The sequence below is a fragment of the Phycodurus eques genome, chromosome 5, assembly GCF_024500275.1.
Source record: "Phycodurus eques isolate BA_2022a chromosome 5, UOR_Pequ_1.1, whole genome shotgun sequence".
NCBI classification, from domain to species: domain Eukaryota; kingdom Metazoa; phylum Chordata; class Actinopteri; order Syngnathiformes; family Syngnathidae; genus Phycodurus; species Phycodurus eques.
The window spans coordinates 32,496,533-32,521,415 of record NC_084529.1 but is presented as its reverse complement, the minus strand read 5'-3'; the positions used below and the strand labels follow the sequence as shown (position 1 = coordinate 32,521,415).

The window sequence follows — 24,883 nt, the reverse complement described above, 5'->3', positions numbered from 1 at the left end:
TAGAAGAAAAGGGTTTTTATGCGTCAAACCAGTCGAAGATATATCGTATGTTTACATCTGGTGTGAATACGACGATGACGACCCGCGTGCTAAAAAAACAAAACAAAACAAAAATGTCTTTTCCTTCAAAAACTGGTCCTGGCGACTTCCTGTCCAGCGTCACAGAGGACAAACGTGCACGTGGTAGAAAAATAAGAATCTTGGCTACGACATGAAGGCAACTTCGCTGAGATGCTGACAGTCCATGGCTCTCAAGTGTCCGTTGGAGTTGGCGCAGGCGCGTTCCTCTCGATGCAACACTCCCACCACGGATGACGACGACACTGCGGACGTCTCTGGGCGCCCGCTCAAGTCGCAGCTACCGCGAGATTCTGAGTCCAACGCCATTATCTTGACCACAGACTGAGGCAGGCCCTGAGGACACACGCCAACATCAACAACATCACATGTACACGTCGATGTCATACATAGATGATGAAATCTACAGTATGTGAGTGATATCACATTCCGAATACGCAACTTGTTGCCGGAGGTTATACGATAGTTGGGCCGAGGTTCACGAATTAAAACGTTAGGGCGTCAACCGAGGCAATAGTTCTTGGATGACTTTGTTCGTAAACCAAATTGTTCGCGAACAGAGGATCCGCCACAGTATCAGACTGATTAGTTATTAAATTGAGCTCAAAGAAATTCTGCACATTGAATTTTCACGTGCTTCAGAATTTCATTTCACTTACTGAAAATGTTTTCCATGTCAATCATCAGTAAAAAAAATTTTTTGACACATTTCCTTTTCATGTTGTGATGTTGAGTGCTACCTGACACTTGCTGATCTGCAGCCAGATGCTTTCTGCCTTCTGAAGGATTTCTTCAACATCCAGCTTCATGGAGAGCTCGTTCACGTGCTGCCCAAACCACAACATATGCACAAACTTGCTCACCAGCAGAACTCCAAACAAACAAACTAACAAAACGAGGAGCTAGTTTACTTTGAGGATCTCATTGAAGCCAAACTTCTCCTCCATTATTTTGCTCTTCTCAGAGTCCAAGATGGCGCAGCAGAGCAGAAGATGGAAGTTCTGACAGGGCAGGCCGGTCCACATCACCTGATGACCACGGACGCACGCACGGACAAACACACAGAATTCTAGTTCAATAGTCTTGGTCCTGGTCCCGGTGCTGATCGTGCACTGACCTCCCACAGCCTGAGGACGTCATGGAAGGAGAACTCTCTCTTGAAGTGGATGAGCAGCCAGCGGAAGCAGAAATAAAGATAACCAGAATCCTGAGATTCTGTGGGCAGAATGGGACAGTTCAAAGGTTCTGCCCTATAAAGTGCCCTCAATGTATCCCATAATGCATCCTGAAAAGTACTGAAGAACAGATGGTCACTAGAAAAATCTATATATCCCAGGATGCATTAAGCCGATACAGAAAAATTATATTTGAGTTTCTGGGATGGTTTAATTTTTGGCACCACTCAAATTTATGAAAATATTTTTCACGGCACCCGAGTAGTGTTCCAAAATTATTTTTCATTTGACTGATGAGTCCACGATGGAAAAGTTCCGTTGTAGTGATTTGGGAGTCTGGAATGATGAAGGATTCCGAATTAATAATTCTCTACTCCTGAATCACTATTCAGGGAACGATCTTTGTCCACCATATAAAAATCCCTACATACCGAGATAGTTGCAGAAGGATGGATCCAGCAGCCTGAGCAGAGTACGAAGCTTGATAAGCTGAGTCTTCATCCCCTGCATCTGCTCCTCAAAGTTCTGGTGCTACAAGGCACGCCAACGCCACTCAGAACCTGTTCAAGTCGTGCTCGGACACTGGATGAGAACTCACCATGTGGTCCATGAAGGAGACAAAACACCAGAAAGCATCCACCTCGTTCTCCATGACAAAGACGATTGGCGACAGCAGGTCGCTCATTCCTTGCACGTATCCTGTACACAGGTGCACGCACGGTCAGCGCACATGCTGACGATGGCAGGGAAACGAGATGTGGGCTCACCCAGGTCGAAGTCGTACATGCAGTAAGTCAAGAGGATGTCGTGCAGGAGGACCAGACCCGGGTTGTCCATCCCCTCGTAGAACCGATTGCTTCTGTCTGTCCGGTTGACGTCCTTCTCTGTAAACGGCAGGGGAGATGGGCCGTGGTGGTAACGCTAGCGGCGGAGAGTTTAGCCCCTTCCTCACCGATCAGACTCCTGTAGTCTCGAAGTCGCGAATTCCTTCTCTCCTGCTCCTCGCTCACTGACTTCCACTGCAACTTCATGCGGAAATATTCGTCCCTGCGGTGACCAATCCACAGTTTTGCATCAGTGACACGCTCACAAATCCCCAATGATCTTTCTTCCCAAGTCCATTTTCAGTTGGCACTTAAGCCTCATTAGGGTCGGAGGTGAGCTGGAGCCAAATCCTGCCGACTTCCAAGGTGAGACGGGGCACACCCTGGCCTGGTTTCCAACCAATCGCAGCACACATACAGACAAGCAAGCGGTGCGACGTGTTGAGAGGTCAGGAGTACACCCTCCAACCGCACGAGCGCATATTGTTGTTGCGTCCCAGGGAAAGACACTTAACCCGCATTGCCGCTGAATGAATGTGGTCGGATGTCGGTGGTGGTCGAAGGGGCCGTAGTCGCAGAATGGTAGCCACGCTTGGTTCAGACTGCGCCTTGCAGGGCAGCTGTGGCTACACGTGTAACTTGACAAGTCAATGAATAATGTGTGCAATTCTAAACAGTCTTTGAGTGCCTTGAAAAATGTGCCCTATAAGTTGAATGCATTATTATTACAAGCATTTTTGCTAGTATGCTTGCTTGCCTTATTGCTTCTTAGGCTTGCCACAAACACGGCCGAACCTAATCGGAATGAGCCAATCAAAAGACACATAAAAAGACACTTGGCGACTCAGCACATCAACTGATGCGCTGCCACACGAAACTGACCCGTAACGAGTTTTGAGGCGCCACATATTGTACTGTATTACTTTTATTAAACCACACAAATTTTCAAGGTCACAAATAGAGAAAGTGGGCTACAAAAAATTTGAGAGAGTGGATATTTTGAGAGTCTGCCTCGCCCCATTGGCTGACTGTACCCAGCCAGCATGCTTCATACAACACTCACACATATTTTAGCAACAGAGACTGCACGCTTCACGATCTCATCCACAGGTACATATGAAATTATACATATAGTTAAGTATTGTTGTAAAACAAAACGTATACTGTATATGTTGTATTTGTACGACTTCCCAGCGATGTGGCAGTCACCTGTGTCTCGCTTAAGCTTAAAATCACGAAAGTTATTTTATTGCGTGTGAAAGTTCACATGCATTTTTGATTGGTTGTTATATCAGTGATGCTGTGAAATAACGACCCGCCATTCAAATTTTGAACCACCGCAAAAGATAAAAAATAATAATTGTTGCCGAAGCCTGTACACTGCATGACACTTCATTCGGGTTCAGCCGCATCACTCTAAATTGTCCTTAGGTGTACCCCACCTCTGGCCCAAAGTCTGCTGGAACAGACTCCTGCACACCCTAAAGCGAGAAGCAAGCGCTATAGAAAAGGGACGCGTGGCGATTACAATGAGAGTCGTACGTTTTGCTTCTCTGCAGACTTTTCCTCTGGTCCAACGTGCTGTTCCAGGGAAAGTACCCCAAAAGAAACTTCCAGGCTTCTTTCCTCACCGCATGACACAAACCCTGAAGGGAGGCAGCATGGCGCATGACAACCTCAACCAAAAGGAGAACCACAATCACAAGCCAAGACCGCAACTTGCCCCCCTGAAGATGGACTCTTTGAGCCTACTGATGTGCATCAAGCGCCCGTCCTGGTCCTGATGTCCATTCCACACATCCGCAGACACGGGCGCGCTTCGCCATACCTGCGGCCGCGTCCCGAGCTCCACCTGGTGTGCACACTATCGCACAAACACACACGCACGCACACAGGCAGTTGATCAAGTGGCAAAAGTATTTGCACTCCCCTAAGCACAAGTACAAATACACGTGTACAAGACTCCCCCCTATACACGAAAAGACAATTGGGCTGTTTTTGTGTCGATTTTACTGGCCAAAGACGTCAAATGCCAGACAATCTTTTGTCTTATAAGTTGATCCAAGAATATTATCCTTAGGTCGAAAGTGTGTTAAGAGTGAATTTGTCATGATTTTGGGGTATGAAACAGTTCGATATTTATTTATTTTTTTATAACTCTTCGTGTGTGCGGGTAAAGCTGAGGTCTCGTGAGTCGTGACGCTGAGAATCGTGACGTGGGCGGGATATAGCCAATCAAGGAGCAACCTGACTCAGCAAAAGACCGTAAATCAAAACAAACCTCTTACCCGATGTTTTTTGTACAAAAGTGGGTTCCCCAGACAGCAAGAAGTATTTTCCGAAGAGAGTTGTTTTTCGGGGACATCGCCATTTAATAAGGCTTCTGCCTCCGGTTTCTTGGGGAACATTCAGGAAACATCGGCACATATCCGGAAGTGTTTCTTATTCTTCGGTTTTGTGTGATCACCCGAGATTTCGAGATCGGAGGCGGAATGGAATCTTTATGTGCGTGCTGTTCTGTGTCAAGATTCTCTGAGCATACCACACACAATAAGAACAAAATTGTGAAATGCTAGATTTTTGTATAGCTTCAAGGCCTCTTTATACTCCCGCGCTCGCACGGCCGACAGCACCCGCATTGCATCACGTGACCGACGCATTGGCCCGCGCGACACCTCTGTGTCACTTGACGCGCACACGGCAAAAATTGTTGCTGCGCGTAGAATGCCGCAGAGGTCATCTCTCATGAATGCTCCGTTTTAGTCACATGCTGTGAAGACGTACTCAGTGTTGCCCTTGGTTCTACATACCACCGGCACATTCTTTATCAATTTTGCAGCATAATTAAACGTCATCTGGTCATCTAGGTCCATTTGTTCCACCAGACAGTGGGCCAGGGTCGCCATTCTTGTTGCTTCGTTCCTTGTTACGAAAAGGAAAGTAAAAACGGCTACCGGAAATGGCCAAAAAAATGCAGAGGAAACTCCCACCTTGGTGTCCGAGCCAATACTAGCCGTAGCGCACCCCCCCCCCCCCCCCCCCCCAACTTGGAGGAGAACTGCAGTACATTTTCAAAACTGCGTGGTTGGTTTGCGCTCGAGTATAAAGGCAAACTGCGTGTCGGATAGCCGCAGTGACATCAGTGCGGTGGCCGCCCGCGCGAGTATAAAGAAGCCTTTGTGTGTTGGGTCTGTCACAGATAAAAAAAAAAAAAAAAAAAAAAAAAAAAAAAATAATCTTAAGATTTGAAAAATCCTTGTGTGTACCAGGCCTAAGTAAAAGTACAAAAGTATACTCTACAATGTACTAAAGTGCAAAAGTAATTATTACTGTCAATGACATAGAATAATTTTGCTAAATTGGCACTACGAAACAATTTCTCTGTACACAAAATAGTTTCCGTCCTTTATTAACTTCACTGGTACTAAAAGCCAGACAAACAAAATCATGTTAAACGTTGCATGTTGCCAAGAGCTAGCTGGTGTTAGCTCAACTTCCGTGCTCTTAAAACGCATTCACACAGCTTTGATAACATTTTGAACCACGTAAGAAAAAAATGCAACTGACAAACCCCCCACCTTGCGTGTATGCTTTTCAGATTAGACAGAGAATTTTGCATGCCAGAAGCTTGTGCTGCTTTTCAAGCTAGCACAACGTATTTGGCACCAGTCCTTCTTGATCATCACACGGGGGATATCTCCAAATCTGTTGTCCGTTAATGCTTCGTGGTTCATGTCACTGCTGTCCGTTTTTTTTTTTCACCTCATAAAACCTAAGGTTTCAATATATCAAGATCTTCACTACGTTGACGTTCCCTTTTACTGTTTACGTCATTTGAACGTCATCCGCGGAGGCTGAAAATGTTTTCATAAGGAGTGGAAAGTACTGTATTTTCACTACCATAAGGCGCACCGTATTAAAAGTTACAGGGTCTATTTCTGTATTTAACACATACATAAGGCGCACCCTATTATTGAGCGCAGACATGGTAGCACATACGCAAGCTTAAAACATACGGTAGCATGCATGCACGCTAAAACATATGCTAGCATGCATGCTAGCGTATGTTTTTAAAAAGGCAACTGAGTTTGGTTGTACTTTATTGAAGTATTTAACAATGTACTCACGTTATTTTTTGATCAATCCTCATCCACAAATCCATCAAAGTCCTCATCTTCTGTATCCGATATGAACAGCTGGGCAAGATCTCCATCAAACATGCCGGGTTCCCTGTCATCATTGTCGCAGTCAGTCTCGTTGCCGGGGGGCTGTTTCAGCAATGATGCCGGCGTTTTCCTGCTTCCTCCACTTGCGAACCGTAGATTCGTTGACCTTGAATTCTCTCGCGGCTGCTCGATTCCCATGTTCCTCCGCGTAACAGATAGCTTGCAGTTTACACTGTGCTTCGTAAGCATGTCTCATCGTAGGTGCTTAGCCAAACCAATATTGTTTTGCACAATGCACACCCCGGCACTATATACCTACTGGGGGCGCGCCTTTAGCGTCCTCTTTCACGTGCACCCGTCCCCCTTTAACGTCCGCATGCTGTCCTCAGTCACGTCCGCCTTTCCTCTATATAAGCAGCGTGCTGGCAGGAAATGCTCCCAGTCAGTCAAGCGGAGCACTCATTAAAGTCACAACAACATTTACAGATTTTGGAACTCTGTGACACACATAAGGCGCGCTGCATAATAAGGAGACACGTCCATTTTAGAGAAAATTTAAGACTTTTAAATGCGCCTTATGGTTGTGAAAATACAGTACACGTGGTTTCCAATGGAGTGAGTACAAGGAAAAGGCTGTCAGTAAAATAAATACTCAAGTACAGATACCTGACCAGTCTATTTAAATCTGGAATCCACAAATATTTTGTTTAAAAAAAATATATATATAATAATAATAATTTTCACCCAAGCCACTACGAGAGGAGATGACACAATGCTGATTAGGCCTGTCAGTTTCTCTAAAACCTTGCTGCATTTTTCAAAATGTGATTTTATTTTTGTTTTTTTGCTTAGTGTCTACCGTATACATTCCCGAACTGACCCAGTTGCTGGCGCACCTCAATGACGTAGAAGGAAATGACGGCACAGAAACGAGGCATTTTGCTGAGCAATATGGGCGGAGTGCGGTTGTAAAACACTCACTAAAAATATTATTTTGCATTTCTGTAGCAAAGAAATAATCATCCAATAATTGCTGTGCAAACAAAATGGATAAAAAAAATTGCCGCAAACAAACAGCAGCTACCTCTTTGTGAAGAGCCGTTGGCTGGCAGCAGCAATGTGGGCGGTCACGTGGTCACGACCCAGCACTCCTCTCGTCCTTACTGGTCTGTTTTTATTGCTTTTGGAGATCTCATTTTTTTTTAGCGTGTGTGTGTAAGTTAACTTGATAGTGACCCAGCGATATGTTTCGCGAGAACTTTTATCCACTTGATTATAACTTTTGAGTGTCGTAACGCTGCTGCCACTTCACCACCTGTCATGACGTGCAGAGTTTCTCACTGCCCACTGCCGCGACTTCCTGAAATCTACGGACATCGATTGCCGGTGACGGACAGCTCAGGACCGCAGACACGACACGAAAAGCATGATCAAGATGGGAAAAGAGGAAGAAGAGCAGGGCGACGGGTAGAAAAACGTCTTCCATGTCCCCGACGCGAACTCCCCCCACCTCGGCACATTGAGACACTGGATATGTGGATGCGCGTTTGATGCTGCACAAATAGTATGTTATACTTTTCTACTGTTATTAAACCATATAAAGATCGTTTCATAGTTGGAAAAAGCGAGTTGAATAGCCAGTGAGAGGCACAAACGTACGTATGTATATCGCCCACGTACATTTTGACCACAGGCATCGCTTTTTTATCCACAGGTACATTATAAATATAGTTAGGTGTTGTTATAAAAACACAAAAGTATGTTTACTTTCTAATGTAAATTATTTGGTTTAGACTTGGTTTTGGGGGAATCCAGAAATGTGTGCGTCGCTACATGAACAGGTACTGTAACATCGCAGTTGTTACAGAACGTATTTGTATGCTGGATATTGAACTATTGACAGTTTCACGCCTGCTTTATTTACCTCAAAAGCTCTATTATACACGATGATGGGGTCTATTCACCCGCGAGGGGTTGCGAGAGGGTGAGACGGGGACGGTTAGACTCGACACAGCCTAAGTCATATCGAAGCGACGGACCGCTTTCTTGTAATGCTGAATTCCAGCCGTAGGGGGCGCCAGAAAATTGCAGATTATAGCTTTAACTATTGGTACTGCCTTACTCCCCACCAGCTGAGTTGAAGAAATTGTGTCTCACCCTGGTGACAACCTCGAAGCCCGGCTCCTCCTGCTGGTTGATCTCCAGGACCGGGATGACCTCGCCCAGGAGATGGGCCACCTCCTCCGGGGGGCGCCGGTGCTGCTCCTCTGTCCCCCGGAAGGCGTCGCATATGTAGTTGGTGACTTTGGAGAAGCGGCCCAGCGTGGTCACGTACGGATCCCTGCGGAACTTCTGTCGGACAGAGCGTGTGTGTCAGTGCGCAAGTGACCCCTGCGTGCGTGTCCTGTGTGCGCGTGCTTTAAGACTTACGTGGACCAGGCCAAAGTTGTTGTCGTCCACCAGGTTCTCAAAGGACTGATTCAGAACCTTGTTGGAAGAGTTGATCAGTAGATGAGAGTCGTCCTCTACGCACCTGATCGCAAGCATTCAACCGTCGTCACACACAATCGCCACGCCATGAATAACATTTAATGCAATCAAAGTTGCAATGTTAACAGTGACAAAAGATGAATGTAATCAAAAATATCACGTGCGTATATTGTGTTGGTTGCGCCGGTGTCATCCTAACGCTATGTCGCAGATTTTTAAGCTTTTTTTATTTATTTTTTTATAAATGCGGCTGCACGGTAGTCGATTGGTGAGCACATCCGCCTCACTGTTCTGAGGTCGGGGGTTCAAGTTCGCGCTCTGGCCTTTCTGCGGAGTGTTTTCATGTTTTCTGGCTTCCTCCCACAATCCATAAACATGAGTTTTAAGGTTCATTGAAGACTCTCAATCCAGTGGATGCCAACCTACTTCCGCATTTGGCAAAACAGGTGGAAGCACTTCCTCCCGGTTCGGGTGAATGACAAATTGGGCTGTGACAAAACCCCGTATGAACTTTGAACGTCAACAATGTGTTTTTTTTTTAACACAAGATGTCGCCACAGAGTCAAAGATGACAATATTCCATGTTTAGACTTTGTTCCCGTTGACATATATTTTCATAAATAAATGACACACGTCCTTAAATTTAGTCCGAAGACAGCAATAAAAAAGAAAACAACATTTTAGCAAGTTCGACTTCAAACCATCAACCTCTAGTCATTCTTGTTAGCGTAGCGTACACAGGAAGTCCGCAAACCGGTTTTCCGGGTTTGGACAGGTGACGTTCCAAGATATACGGCGGATCATACTTTAGGTGTGAATGTGGGTGTGACCGGTCGTTCGTCTATATGTGCCTTGCGATCCAGGTTGTAGTCTGCCCTTCGCGCAGTCAGCTGGGATGGGCTCCACCACACCTGCGACCCCAAATTGAAAAACTAAAAAACGAATAGAAGGATGTTTTTATGGGTTTTTGCAGGCAAGTTTCAATATGAAGTTGCGTGTCGTAACATGATGTGCGACAACATGCCTGCGAGTCCCGTTGTACGCTCGCTTTGAATGTGTTACTGCTCTGTGTTTGAAGGTTTACTTTAGTGCCCAAACATCTATGCTAATTTTCATTAGGCCGTCTATGGCGTTTCACAAAGTATGTTAGCTTTAAGCTACGGTTTGAACGCCCCCCCCCCCCCCCCCCCGTTTAAATCCCTTATTTTTTTGTTTATGTCTTTAATCATCTTGAACATGGAGTGACAGACAGCTTGAAGCAAGCACACTTTGGCTCTTACTTGGACAACTGTGCAAGCCAGAGTGACACCAGGTGCTTAGTAATAATAAAATAAGCAATAATAAAAGTACTTCTGTATTTTAATAAGTTCAGGGTGTTTCAATTTAATAAGTAATAAGTTCAGGGTGTTTCAATAAGTTGTAATGTCTTCAAAGCAAGTGGGAGGGGTAAAACTAAAAAAAGTTTGTCTCAGTATCGCAGATTTTCACCTGTCTGGAAGGAACCCCATGATTCATTGGAGTTCACTGTATTGTCGCAAATGTGTGCGTGTATTGTGAGACGTTGGCGGAAAGCAGGGTTAAGACGTGCCACAGCTCAATTTCCTGTGTGTGCACGTGTGTCAGATAAGAGGTTTCATAAGCTGATATTTGCCTCAAAGGAAGACCATTAGCATATAAATGATGCACTTCAGTGCCACTCGCCACGACTTGAGGTGCCAGGGTCGTTGCGCAGTTGCTACAGTAACCAAACTGGTCGTGGCACGAGCATGCGAGCGGCGGAGCCGCCTGTAGTTTTGGCTGCGGTCCGGTACTCACTTGCTGAGCGTGGCCACTCTGCTCAGGCTGTCCAGGAGCTCTTTGCTGCCGCCCTGGTGGAAGCACAGAGGAGGCAGTGACGAAGACCCTTTGAGCATGAAGAGCAGCGCGGGTGCGTCGCGGTGGCGGCGGTCCTCCTGTATGGTGACGGCGGCGAGCTGACTGAGGCTGACCGAGAAGGACCATCTGCTCCGCTCGTGGCCGCCCGTCACGCAACCTGATAAAGCGACGGGGGAGGGGGGCAACTCAGCCAGCGGCCAGTTAACAACGAGACCGACCGTTCACTCCTGAGCTTCCACGCACCCTCTCCAGTAACGCAGGACTTCTTCTTGAAGGACACTGCGTTGATCAGGTCCCACTCAGTCTCATAGCTCTGCTGGCTCTCCAACAGCTGCTGGCCTCGCTCTCCCGGAGCCCTGATGCCGCACTGGACCCACTCCATGACTGAGCTGGAGTCCTGCTGGCACACGACACACTCCAGAGGGCGTCCACGCACAGAGCGCCAGGATGGAGAACCGGAATGTGCTCTGTACGAAGTCTACAGAGTCTTTTGGCCAAGGTTGTCCAAACCACGGCCCTGGGTCCATTTGCAGGCCACCGTTTGTTTTAGCAGCCCATGGCTAATAATAAAAATAATTATTATTAGCCATGGTGTGGGACATGTCCCGTCCGCCGGGCTACTCTCAGGTGGACTCCTGGGCCCGATCCGGCTCTTGATTGATTGGGTGGGGTCCTCAGCCACCGCGGTGCAGGCACAGCAATTACAGGACACTCCTGTCAGTCATTGTGCATGCGAAACGGTGTAAATTCACTTGCATGTGTCCGCATGAACACACCCCTGGCACTTTTCCGCTGGGTGTGCCTCTCACTTACTGCGACAAATAGCTCATGAATATCCGAATTCCTTGGGTATGCCGTCACTCACACTCTGGTCCTATAGACGTTTATAATTAACAAAGCCATTCCCACCACACTTCAGTTGTACAGCCGGGTTCACGACACTTATCCTGCATGCTTCCTCTCCTGTCCTATCCTGTCCTGTCCTTCCCTCACAGGGTGTAGCACGACTGCCCCATACAACACTCATATCTAATGTCTCATTGTTCTAGATATAGATGGATTTACTTTTATCATCTTGTGTACAGTTAGTGCTTTGTCTTTTCTCACTCCCCCCTCGAAACCTTGTTCTGTTCGGCTGATCGACTTTGATTCTCAATAAACATCCATTATAATACTAAGAAACCACAGTGGCAGCTTACAAACTCCACTGTAACACAGTAAAACTGTCCCAGCATAAAAGGGCTATAGATCCTCCATTCTGCTTGACCTAACAGCCGAACAGGACAAAAAAAAGAAGAAATGAGTGATTTGGCCCTTGTCATATAGGTGTGAATGGAACCGCATTATAGCGGAGGGTAACGAACATTGAAGAGCAAAATAGCAGGCAAATTAATAAGTGACTGGAGAAAAAATAATGCACAGCCACAAAGAGCAGACAACACGTGAAACTGGAAATTAATTTGAATGTAATCGCGTACGTCCCCAGTGAGAACAGGGGCCTACAAGGTTGAAAGCATATTAATATAGTAAATTTTTATAAAATAACCTTTATTATTAATAATTTGCTCCGACTGTAGTTGTATATTATGGCCAGTGTATTACCATCAGATCTGCAAGTGACATTTTGAGTCAAGTACTGCAGGTGAAAAGAGTGGCAAAGTTTGTGGAAAAACGGTCTTAAGCTAATATTTATGTTTCCTATCAAGGTGTCTTCATTTTCATCTTCATTTTAGTCAGTCTGGTATAAGATAATAAACTCAGAGCCACAAACCTAATGTATTATATCACATCCTAAAGTATTAACTGCGCAAGTGAAGTTGCACAACAGGCTCCTTACGCCTTTTTTAATGAATGCCATATGTGCTTTTTATACTAAAATGCTAAGAAGAAAAAATGCTACATTTAAACTGAAATGTATCTATGTTATGTCTTGCCTCACTGAAAATATTTCTATACAAAAAAACGTTTGCTACTCAATCCGAATTTTACAAAGAGTAGATTTAGAAAAAAAATGGTCATTAATTTTTATGTGAAATGGCTTATTTTTTTCGTGTGTATAATTGGTCTTTAACCTAGCAAAAAAATCATTCTGAATACTTGATTATGCAATAGAATTGTGAGTAGGATAGTTGAATATTGTATATGTATATATCTATCTATATATAGATATATCATCAGCCATTATCTATCCACTGTAGGATAAAGGCCTCCATTAAACACACCGGAGTACACCGATTTCATCTATCCATCTACTTTTATGTCTTCGCCGTGGTCGCTTTGTGTCCAATGGTATCCAATTGATAGCTTCTGTTGTCCACCTTTTGTCAGTTCTTCGGGAAGCGTGGCCCGCCCATTTCCATTTAAGGATTTTTATTTTTTGAATGACATCGGTAACTCGCGTCTGCCGTCTTATCCGACTGCATCTTTTCTTGTCGCGAATGCTTATTTTCATCATTTGAATGCTTATTTTCATCATTTGACGTTCCATGTTACACGTCGTCTTTGTATAACTATGGCCTTCGTAGTCCAAGTTTCACTACCGTCAGTGAGGACTGGTAAAATACATTGATCGAAAACTTTTCTTTTCAAGCAAATGGAAAGATTGTTCTTGAATATAACACTAAGCCTTCCATAAGCCTGCCAGGCAAGCTTCATGTGGCATTCAACTTCCGTGCTTGTATTTTGATCCATTGTTACAAGTTGGCCTAAATAGATGTAGTTGTCGAAGGCGTCAAGGACAGTCCTCTATTTTGACATCTTTTTGTCGACAGTAACGATTGAACATGACCTTCGTATTGCTTTTCTTCATTTTCAGACCTGAGCGACACCTTTCCAACTCAAATTCCTGAATTCAACGCTGTAGTTGTTCAGCATCGTAATGCAGCCCTATGGGGGGCACAAGCCAGTGCAAACTGTAGGCCGGTCCCAAGCCCGGATAAATGCAGAGGGTTGCGTCAGGAAGGGCATCCGGCTTAAAACTTTGCCAAACAAATATGAGCGTTCATCCAAAGAATTCCATACCGGATCGGTCGTGGCCCGGGTTAACAACGTCCGCCACCGCCGCCATCAACTTGCAGGGCGCCGGCGGAAATTCAGCAACTGTGGGTCAAAGTCGAAGAAGAGGTGGAAAGCGGGTTCTTTGACAGAAAGAGAAGAGGAAAGCACACAGCCTAGAACTGAATGTGGGGACTTTGAATGTTGGGACTATGACAGGAAAATCTCAGGAGTTGGTTGACATGATGATTAGGAGAAAGGTTGATATATTGTGTGCCCAGGAGACCATGTGGAAAGGCAGTAAGGTTAGAAGTTTAGGGGCAGGGTTTCAATTATTTTACCATGGTGTAGATGGGAAGAGAAATGGAGTCGGGGTTATTTTAAAAGAAGAGTTAGCTAAGAATGTCTTGGAGGTGAAAAGAGTATCAGATCGAGGGACGAGGCTGGAACTTGAAATTGAGGGTGCTATGCATAATGTGATTAGTGGCTATGCCCCACAGGTAGAATGTGACGTAGAGGTGAAAGAGAAATTCTGGAAGGAGCTCGATGAAGTAGTTCTGAGCATCCCAGACAGAGAGAGTCGTGATTGGTGCAGATTGTAATGGACAAGATGGCGCCTACCCCTGTGGACGCTTCAGTTACGCGTTCTCTAGTATTGTTTTTGTTTTTGTGTTTTTCGTTCGTCTTTGGAGACATTACACGACTCACTTACACAAGGGGAGACTTTCTAACCATCAAGGAGTCTACTCCGGAGTTTCTTTCACCAACTTTTGCAAATCCGCACAGTTTTTTCCCTGAGTTACTCACCGCAGCAGCAACTGCGGTCTTTGGCACATGGAGGCGGAGGCGGCGCCACAGAGGGAAGCGAGCCGGCATCCAGGTGAAGCTCCGCAAGAGAGGATACAGATTGGCGTTTCCGTCGATCCACCTCGCGAATCTTCGCTCTCTACCCAACAAAATGGACGAGCTTCATCTTCTGATAAAGACCAGTAAAGACTTCGGACATTCCGCTGCCATGTGCTTTGCGGAGACTTGGCTTTGTGTGGCTGTACCCGATGGCGCAGTCATGCTTCCCGGCTTCCATCTTCACCGGGCAGACCGCGACATGGAATCATCGGGGAAAACAAAAGGCGGCGGGATATGCTTCTATATCAACAAAAAATGGTGTACGGACGTAACGGAGCTCAGCACACACTGCAGCCCGTATTTGGAGTTGCTGTTTTTGAACTGTAAGCCATTCTACTCGCCTCGTGAGTTTGCATCATTCATTCTCGCCGGTGTTTACATTCCGCCTCAAGCTAACACGAACGCTGCACTGCTAATGCTCGCCGAACAAGTCAACAAAATTGAGAGAGAGAGAGAGAGAGAGAAAAAAAATAAAAAAAACACTCTCTGGGAAGACTGGAGAAACCTGGTCTGTGCAGACTTTGAGGCAGGATGGGGACACAAGGTCTGGGCCTGCCGCTTTTGTTGTTTGAAGATGCGTCTCACATCCTGTTCGTGGATGGTCAACGCAGAAGTCAGAGGTGTGATGGTGGTCTGGGTGGGTGTGGGGTGTGAAAGTGTCCTTTTCAAATCTGCAGTAGAAGGTTTTCAAGGCGTCGGCTAGTCTTCTATTGTTCTCAGCTTGGGGGATTGGTTGCTTGTAATTGGTTAGCGATTGTAATGCATGCCAGACTGATTTAAAAAGTCATTAGCGCTAAACTGTTTTTCTAACTTTACTGCATAGTTTCTCTTTGCAAGTCCTCTAAAACATTCTGGTAGACTGTTGCGGTGACCTTGGTAGAGTTGGTAAAGTAGAGTTTACCAACACCAGCACGGGATATTGCACCCCAAATCATGACTAACTGTGGATATTTCACACCGGACCTCAAGCAGCTTCGGTTCTGTTCTTCACCAGTCTTCCTCCAAACCCTTTGACCTTGATTCCCGAGTGAAAGGCCCACTTTACCCACAAAAGAGGACCTCGGACCACTGGCCGACAGTCCCGTCATTGTTCTCCTGGGCCCAGTTGAGACGCTTCCTACGTCGGCTCAGGCTCAGAAGCGGCTTGACCCGAGGAACCAGACAGTTAGAGCCCATCTCCCGGATGCATCTGAATGTGGCATTTTTTGAAGCTGTGACTCCAACCTCATTCCACTCTTTCTGGATCTCTGCTAAATTCTTGAATCTTTTCTCTTTGATAATCTGCTGAAGCCTTCGGTCATCTCTTTTGCTGGTGCATCTTCTCATGCCACATTTTGTATCTCCACTAGACTTTCCATTGTTATGCTAGGACACAGCACTCTGTGAACAGCCAGCCTCCTTAGCTGTGAACCTTTGTGGCTTACCCATCCTGTGGAGGGTGTCAATGATGGTCTTCTGGCCAGTTGTCAAGTCTGCAATCTTTCCCATATTGAACCAACTGAGACAACTGAACCAAACTGAAGCAATTTAATGACAGCTGGGGAAACCTGTGCAGGTGCTTTGAGTTTAGTAGATGATTAGTGTGTGACACTCAGTTCAAAAAAATGTATGGCCTGCCAAATTTGGGCTGATTTTTCACAGTATTCTAATTTTTTAATTCCTGATTTTGTGAGTTTTATGAGTTGGAAGCCCAAATTATGTAAAAATAAGCAAATAAATACTTGAAATTGTTTAAATTGTGGGCCCTGAATCTATAATGTGAGAGTTGAACTTTTTCAATGGAATTATGGAAATAAAACTTTTCCATGATATTAATTTTTTTTTTAAAGGCTCTGTATATAAAATTGCAATTTCTAGATGGATTTGTTTTGTGTTTAACAGATTAAATTAGAAGAATGTCAAAACAGCCGTTGCATCCTTCGATACTTGCGAATGCGGCAGTCGGAGGAAAAGGTTTGGACACCTCTGCTTTCGGCAGACTACCATCTGTCGGTGTTCGGCAAGTCAGTGCATACGCACTCGGGCTGCACAATTAATCAAATTGAAACCAACGTCGTGTTGTAGTGGAATGCAATTTTTAAATTTTAAGGGCTACGGTTTGAAAGAACAAACAGCTGCCGTAGCCCCGCCAAGAGAATGAGTTTCTCGTCTCTCACACACACACACACACACACACACACACTTGCGCTTCACTTTCCCCTGTGCGCTCATCCAATCACAAAGCACTTTCACGCTGTCTTCATGCACATTTGCACACTCCTGACAAAAACAAAAAACAGCACTCCAACTAAACAAAAGGAACAAAATTGCAATTCACGCTACCATATCTTTGAAAATGGCCTCGGCAGAAGCGACGAGGACACAAAGGAGTTAAAGAGAACGTTTTTTTTTTTTCATTTCATAGACAGTCTAAATAAGTTCAGTGTTGAAGAAACGCCAAATGTTTACATATATCACGTGAAACATGAAAAGGTAGCAACGTTGAAGCGGTAAAGCAGCAAATTTGTTTACATTAATAATTTAATCTGATTTATGTACAGTATTTATATTTACGCCATACTTGTCTGGCAGAATTTTAAGTTCTCATTTTGAACACTTACAAGACTGCGAGACAGCGTTTAAGTTTCCAATTGCAATACAAGTCGAAAAATATGGTAAACTGTCTTCATGTTAATTCACGTTTCATTTGCTTTTGTCTTAGCACAAACCACAATTTATGTATAATAAATATAATTTATTGTAATACAGATCAATTAATTTTTTGTTGACAAATGACTGTTGTAATGTTACTTGTATTCAAATATCTAGACTGTCTCACTCTTGTTCTGCTGTGGTTCTCACCCCTAGTCCCATTGTCCACTCTGTCTGTCCCCTAAAACCCTTTGCTCTCCGGCTGCATTTTCAATAAACATCATAATAATAAAAAAAATTTTTTTAAATAGGCAGAGGGAGCATTTCAAACTCCCGTTACACAGCAAACGTGTTCCAGCACAAAGGCATACAGATCCAACATTCTGCAAGGCCATGCAGCTGAACAGGTTTAAAAAAATAAAAATAAAAAATACGTGAGGACCTTGAAGAAAATAATTGCATATTAAATCGCTATAGCAATATTGAGAAAAATCGCAATTAGATTATTTTCCCAAATTGTTCAGCATTAATTCACACATGCACATACGCACGCACACGCACCTTGGCAGCACACAAAATGTGAGAAGGGTCCACAGAATCCTCCAGAGGCGTGAACTCCATAATGATGTCTGCATCCTGACAAGGATGACATCAGAGCACTTCTTAAGCTGGTTAAACTTGTCATCCTGAATCATTTGGCATCAATTTTCAAATCCTGAAAAAAAAATTTCACCTTCTCAACAATTCGAAGCGACCCACAAACAAGGAAATCTTCATCCGTGTCTTCATCATCTCCACTCGGACGCACAAGCACGCCTTCAAGCTCAAATAGAACCTGAACACAACACATACAAACTGGCTTTAACTAATGAGTATTTCTATATTTGAATGCATTCATTTCAGCAGAGGCGGCATGGCAAATGACGAGTTAACACATCTGCCTCACAATTCTGAGGTCGCGGGTTCAAATCCGGTCTCGCCTGTGTGGAGTTTGCTTGTTCTCGCCACGCCTGCGTGGCTTTTCTCCAGGTAGACCGGTTTCCTCATACATCCCAAAAACATGACCAGAAAATTATTTGTTTTTATGTGTGCCCTGTGACTGGCTGGCGACCAGTGTACCGCACCTCTCGCCTAAAGATAGCTGGGATAGGCGCCAGCACACGTGACCCACGTGAGGATAAGCGGTACAAAAAAATGGATGGATGTACTTAAACTAACGTAACGGCAGCATAACAGAGAATTTAAGATCAGCAAACATGGGGGTTTGGATAAATGGAAAAAACAATATTTGATTTGAATATAAAATTTGTATTCGTTAAAAAAATGAGCTGACCTTAAGTTTTGGTAACCTTACTGAAGAACTTGTGGGTTTACAGTACGAGTCCTGTGGCAGTATGAAGTCAAGTGGGACGCTGACGTTCACAGTTGCATATCTACACTTATTTGTTTCACAAGGATCATTTACATAACTGTGAAAATGAATAATTGTAGATAAGGGAGTCAACGGCGTTCGGTTACGTGTGTAGCGGGGGGACTCGCCGTGCTCGGCGCTGCAGCTTCAGTTCGGCTGGAGCAGCGTCACTGGCGTGGGGGAGGATCGATACTGTCTCAAATGTCGATACCGCTGATACCAGAAGATCCATCCATCCATTTTCCGTACATTTTATAATCACGTGGGTCGCAGGCGTGCTGGCGCCTATCCCACCTATCTTCGGCCGAGAGGCGGGGAACACACCGAACTGGTCGCCAGCCGAGTGCAGGACACATAAACAACCATTGGCACTCACAGTCACACCTACGGGGAATTTAGAGTCTTCAATTAACCTACCATGGTTGTTTCTGGGATGTGGGAGGAAACCGGAGTACCAGGAGAAAAGCCATGCAGGCAAGGGGAGAACACGCAAACTCCACACAGGTGAGGCCGGATTTGAACCCGGATCCCCAGAACTGTTAGGCAGATGTGCTAACCAGTCCACCACCGTGCCATTTGATAACATAAGATTGATTCTTAAAATTAAATACGGATACTTCAGTCATGAGGGACTGTATTTTCAGTAACATATCAGGAAGGAAATGGATGGTATGGATCATTAGCAGACACACAGAAGGAGCAAATTGTGGCATACAGGTAGCAAAAGCCAAAATAAATTAAATGTACAGTCCCTCCAAAAGTTTTGGAACAGCAAGGTCAATTCCTTTGTTTTTGTTGTACACTGAAGACTTGGGTTTCAGATCAAAAGATAAATATGAGACAAAAGTTCAGAATTAAAGCTTTTATTTCATGGTATTTACATCTAGAAGTATTTTAAAAAACAATAATAATAAATAAATAAATAAAATAAAAAAACTCAGGACAGACCACCTTTTCTTTGAAGTCACCCACTTTTCAAGTGAGCAAAGTATTGGAACATGTGACTGATGGGTGTTTCTAGTTGCTCAGGTGTTGCCTTTTAGACTGATTGCTTAAACAGATAATGTTTGTCTTTGGCTTTCACCTGTGAAAACTGCATTTGCTGTTAAGCAAACATGAAGACCAGAGAGCCGTCTATGGGAGACAAGCAAACCATTTTGAAGCTGAGAGAAGAGCACAACCACACATCACCAACATGGACGAGGTGCCGCTCACTTTCGACATCCCGATAAACCACACTGCAGAGAAGAAGGGGACCACCACGGGAGCGATACACACAACGGGGCACGAGAAGTCGGCTTTTACTGTTGTGCTTGGTGGTCATGGTCATGGACAGAAACTGCCACCTATGGTGATTTTTAAGAGGAAGACGAGAAGTCGGCTTTTACTGTTGTGCTTGGTGGTCATGGACAGAAACTGCCACCTATGGTGATTTTTAAGAGGAAGACACTGCCTTAAGAAAAGTTTCCAGCCAAAGTCATCGTCAAGGCCAATCAAAAGGGCTGGATGGACAAGGAGAAAAGGAGAGAGAGTGGCTGAGTGAGGTGCACGTAAAGAGACCGGATGTTTTTTCCGCGCGTCACCGTCCCTGTTGATCTGTGACTCCATGTGTGCCCCCATCTCACAGCCGCTGTGAAAAACTAAGTGCAACTAAGACTGGGAAGAAACGCCGGGCGAGTTATGCCACCATATGTGAATGGATTGTGGATGCCTGGGCTAAGGTATCTGCTTGGACTGTTGTCCGAGCTTTCGCGAAAGCCGGCATCATTGCTGAACACCCCCCCCCCCCCGCCAACGAGACTGACTCTGACAATGACGAGAGGGAACCCGGCGTGTTTGATGGAGAACTTGCCCAGCTGTTCATTTCGGATACAGAAGATGAGGACTTTGATGCATTTGTGGATGAGGATTGATAAAAAAAAATAACGTGAGTACATTGTTAAATATTTCAATAAAGTACAACCAAACTCAGTTTTGCTCCCGCTGCCTTTTTAAAAACATTGTTTTAGTGTGCACTCATGCTACCGTATGTTTTAGCATGCCTGCGCCCAATAATGCGGTGCGCCTTATGTATGCGTTAAATACAGAAATAGACCCCGTAACTGAGACTATGTCTTTTAATACGGTGCGCCCTATGGTCGTGAACATACAGTAAATGTTATTCACTTGGAAGTTCGTTTAATCATGTCTGTTCCAATACTTTTGCTCACTTGAAAAGTGGGTGGCTTCAAACAAAAGGTGCTCTGTCCTGAGTTGTTTAACACATCTAGATCTAAATACCATGAAATAAAATCTGGAATTCTGAACTTTCGTCTCATATTCATCTTTTGAGCTGAAACCCAAATGTCTTCAGTATACAACAAAAACAAAGGAATTGTATTGGAGTGAAAGTGGCATGATCCATGCCCTGTAGTTTCTCTTTTGGAGCTTGGGTGGCGCCATGTGCCATGTCTCGCCCTCTCTGTCTCCCTAGCAATCAGCAGCACCTGTGCAGCGCACCCATCTTATAGCAGCACTGATTACTACCTGCAGTTAAAGCCTGTCAAGTTCTACAGCCTTTGCCAGAGTATTGACGCTTGTTTTCTGACTCACCGGCCAACTTTTTGTGATACGATTGTATGATCCTACAACCCGCATCTGTACTCACCTGACTGTGTTCTTCCCCGTACTCCCAGTGTTCCTTCTGTGCCTTCCCAGTCTCGCTGACCGCTCCAGCGACACCGCCAAGCCACACCACCTGCTCACATTCCCGCTTCCTTCTCTTACCCTTTGCCAACCTACAATAAACCACTCTAAATCTACTCCCTCCGCCTCAGTCTGTCTATTGTGGACAGCCTGGTCACTTCATTTCCACTTGCACTCTCAAACCAAAAGACCGGGCTCACCACGACCTGAGAGCGTCATGGTGGGCCAAACCAACAACTCCCAAAGCTCTCCCTCTCGTACGGCTGTTCTCGCATGTATTCTTGGCTCCGTCCGCAACACCCTAGTCTCTGCCCTCATTGACTGATGTCAATTTCATCCATGAGGGCTGAATCATCATCACCAAAGGACAGTTACAACCAGACCCAGCAAAGATCCAACCAGTCTCACCTCGACCAGCTCACCTTTCCATTGGACACCTGCCGCATCGCAAGCATTCAAACGCATCAAAGGACTGTTCACCAATGCTCCCATCCTGCGACACCCTGACCCAGTTTCCCAAAGACTTCATCCCTGTGCCTTTCTCCTGTCGCCTGTCTGCATTGGAGCATAACTATGACGTCGGGAATCGTGAGCTGCTAGCCATCGCTTGGGCCCTGGAGGAGTGGAGGCACTGGTCGGAGGGTACAGTTACACCCTTTATTATATGGACTGACCACAAGAACCTTGCCTATCTCAGTTCGGCAAAGCGGCTTAATCCCCGGCAAGATCGCTGGGCTTTATTTCTCAGCTGGTTTAATTTCTGCCTCTTCTTCCGCCCTGTTTGCACAATGGCAAGCCTGATGCCCTCTCCCATATGTTTGCACCGTCTCCCAGTCGAGAATGAGCGGCTGGCGGATCTCCATCGGTCCCCTACACCTGTATACAAAGGTGGGTCAGATGGTGTGGCTCTCCTCCCGGGACCTCCTTCTCCAAAGCAAGTCACGTGAGCTCACGCCGCGCTTCATTGGACCTTTTGCGGTCACCAAAGTCATCAATCCCACCTCTGTACAGTTGGATCTTCAACAGATCCATCCCACGTTTCATGTGTTTCTGCTCAAGCCTGTCTCCACCAGTGCACTTAGTCATCTGGCCGTACCTCCTCCGCCCCCCCCATGTCATAGACAACCATCCGGCCTTCTCTGTATCATGCATCCTGGATGTACGGCCCCAGGGAAGGAGGTTTCAGTTCCTCGTGGACTGGGAGGGTTACGGTCCGGAGGAGCTTTCCTGGATTTCACGTAAACTGAATTTGGATGACTCTCTTATTAGGGATTTCTATGCCCCTCACCCTGGGAAGCCTGATAGGACACCTGGAGGTGTCCGTTGAGAGGGGGCTACTGTCATGATCCATGCCCTGTAGTTCCTCTTTTGGAGCTTGGCTGGGGCTGTGTGCCTTGTCTCTCCCTCTCCCCCTCTGTCTCCCTAGCGTTCAGCAGCACCTGTCTTCAAGCAGGACTAATTACTACCTGCATTTAAAGCCTGTCAAGTTCTACAGCCTTCGCCGGAGTGTTCACGCTTCTTTCTGACTCACCGGCCGAGTCTCGTACTCCCAGGTTTTCGTGATACGATTGTATGATCCTACAACTCGCATCTGTACTCACCCCATTATGTTCCCCGTACTCCCAGTGTTCCTTCCGTGCATTCCCCATCTCGCTGACCGCTACAGCCACACCACCTTCTCACGCTCCCGCTTCCTGCTCGCTTCTTGTTCCCGATGGTCCGACACCTCGCCTTGGATAACACTTACCCGCTGCAAACTACAATAAACCATTCTAAATCTACTCCCTCCGCCTGCTGGTGGGTCCAATTCACATCCTACTATGCTCCGTGACAAAAAGTAAAGAACCTTGCCGTTCCAATACTTTTGGAGGGGACTGTAAGTGGGAAACCCTGGAAAAAGCCTTTTGGATTCAAGGTAAAATGTCTCGAACAAACAAAAACAGTCCAGTTGCCGTGAATCAACCTTTATGGATTGATAAACAGTGCATTTTAAAAGATTGCGCAATAAACTAATACAAAATATTTGTATGCAATTATTTCATTCATCAATGGAATAATCAATAGATAAATCAATCGTAAAACTATTTGATAGTGACAACTCTAGTTTTCTTTATATATAACTCAAGTTATTATAAAGAAACTTTACATATTCTGGTGTGCTGGTAGGAGCATGTTATATGAGGACATTTGGAATTAGGATTTCTGGTTTTGTGCAGACTTCCTCGGGTAAAAGTACCGAGATTAAATCGCGTCCAACTCCAAAGATACCCTGACGGAGGTAAGCACATAGTAAAACACCATCGGTTACATGTGAAATTAATAAGTCGTGTTGTAAAACGGAGCTGCGAGGCATTTGTGCTAACTTAGTCACAATAGAGGTTTTGAAGCTGCTTCCAGAGAGCAGAAGATAACGAATGGAAGATTACGCATGTGCTCCTTCAACTCATTTGGAGTATTCGAGCGCAGCAGCTCATCATTCGCGCCACAAACAAACACGTTGATTACAATTTAGATGGAGACAAAGTTGAAGACGGTCGCTGTTCTATTTCACGACACGAGCCTTGTCCCCCGAACAAGAGCCTTGAAGAGACTCAGGCTGACTAACTAACTCTAAATGGACTAAGTTACCCAAACTAGCGGCTGGCGAGCTAGCTGGCCAGCTGAGCTAGTTGCTAACGACGGTGGCCTTCCTTCTGAGCAGCGGCGGAAACGGGAGCCTCAAAGACGTCGAAGAGGCACCCGCCGGCTCGCTTCCTGCTCTGGACAAATGCCGTCAGAGCAGCGAGCCTTGCCCCGGTAAATGTTCTTGTGGTAGACACGCCTCGTTTTTACCTTTGGAGAACACTCGGCCGCCGCCATTTCGCCAACGCGTCACGTGCCTGTCCAACGCCACAATAACACTGACGTCGCTTCCGGTTATGATGCCGCGTTCCATTTGAACTCGGAAGTCGGAATTTCCGAGTTCCGAGTCGGAAATTTAAAATGGAACGATGTCTGGTCGGATTTCCAACTCGGATATATATATAATATATATTATATTGTTTTATATATATATATATATATATATATATCCATCCAGCCATCCATCCATTTTCTGAGCCGCTTATCCTCACTAGGGTCGCAGGCGTGCTGGAGCCTATCCCATCTGTCATCGGGCAGGAGGCGGGGTACACCCTGAACTTGTTGCCAGCCAATGACAGGGCACATACAAACAGACAACCATTCAGAATCAGAATCATCTTTATTTGCCAAGTATGTCCAAAACACACAAGGAATTTGTCTCCGGTAGTTGGAGCCGCTCTAGTACAACAGACAGTCAATTTACAGAACACTTTGGAGACATAAAGACATTGACAAAAAACAATTGTGCAAAAAGATGCAGAGTCCTCTAGCACTTAGAGCAGTTCGAACGACTAATATTGCAATAGTCCGGTGCAATGACCATTGTGCAAAGGGCGCCGAGACTTCAAGGAGCGTATGCGGTTTAAAGTGACGAGTAGTGCGATCATCTGGGACAATGTCGGTTGTGCAAATGTTACAGATAGTCCTCAATCCGTGTGCAAATGGAGCAGATGCTACTCTGGCACGAGTGGCCAGTATATGCAAATAGTGCAGCGTGGCGAGACAACTACAGTGAGTGCACGAGTA

The 24,883-nt window shown here is 45.4% G+C and overlaps 1 protein-coding gene across 5 annotated transcripts; it reads right to left on the bottom strand.

The window, feature by feature from the left end:
* On the bottom strand, positions 1-24,141 carry tbc1d15 (TBC1 domain family, member 15). Of its 5 annotated transcripts, XM_061676427.1 has the most exons (17): positions 24,068-24,141; positions 17,873-17,974; positions 17,701-17,775; positions 10,852-11,005; positions 10,549-10,765; positions 8,674-8,776; positions 8,401-8,595; positions 3,801-3,941; positions 3,620-3,723; positions 2,206-2,300; positions 2,021-2,137; positions 1,852-1,952; positions 1,685-1,784; positions 1,196-1,293; positions 990-1,106; positions 819-905; positions 1-414 (listed from the first exon to the last, which is right to left on the bottom strand). In XM_061676427.1, exons 1-17 carry the CDS (start codon positions 24,092-24,094, stop codon positions 205-207), a joined length of 2,043 nt encoding a protein of 680 aa, XP_061532411.1. In that variant the 5' UTR covers positions 24,095-24,141; the 3' UTR covers positions 1-204. The 5 variants fall into 5 exon arrangements, with proteins under 5 accessions (XP_061532411.1, XP_061532412.1, XP_061532413.1 ...); XM_061676428.1 differs by lacking the exon at positions 17,873-17,974 and having other exon boundaries at positions 17,701-17,854; positions 24,068-24,121; XM_061676429.1 differs by lacking the exon at positions 24,068-24,141 and having other exon boundaries at positions 17,701-17,798; positions 17,873-17,946.
* Positions 24,142-24,883: the final 742 nt, after the last annotated feature.

Bases quoted from the DNA above. Each gene is read 5' to 3' on its own strand.
- tbc1d15 (XM_061676427.1), bottom strand. From the start codon at position 24,094: ATGGCGGCGGCCGAGTGTTCTCCAAAG. The intron at 1,953-2,020 runs GTGAGCCCACAT...ACCTGTGTACAG, and splicing joins CATGTACGACTTCGACCTGG to GATACGTGCAAGGAATGAGC. The intron at 415-818 runs GTAGCACTCAAC...GTGTGTCCTCAG, and splicing joins TGCAGATCAGCAAGTGTCAG to GGCCTGCCTCAGTCTGTGGT.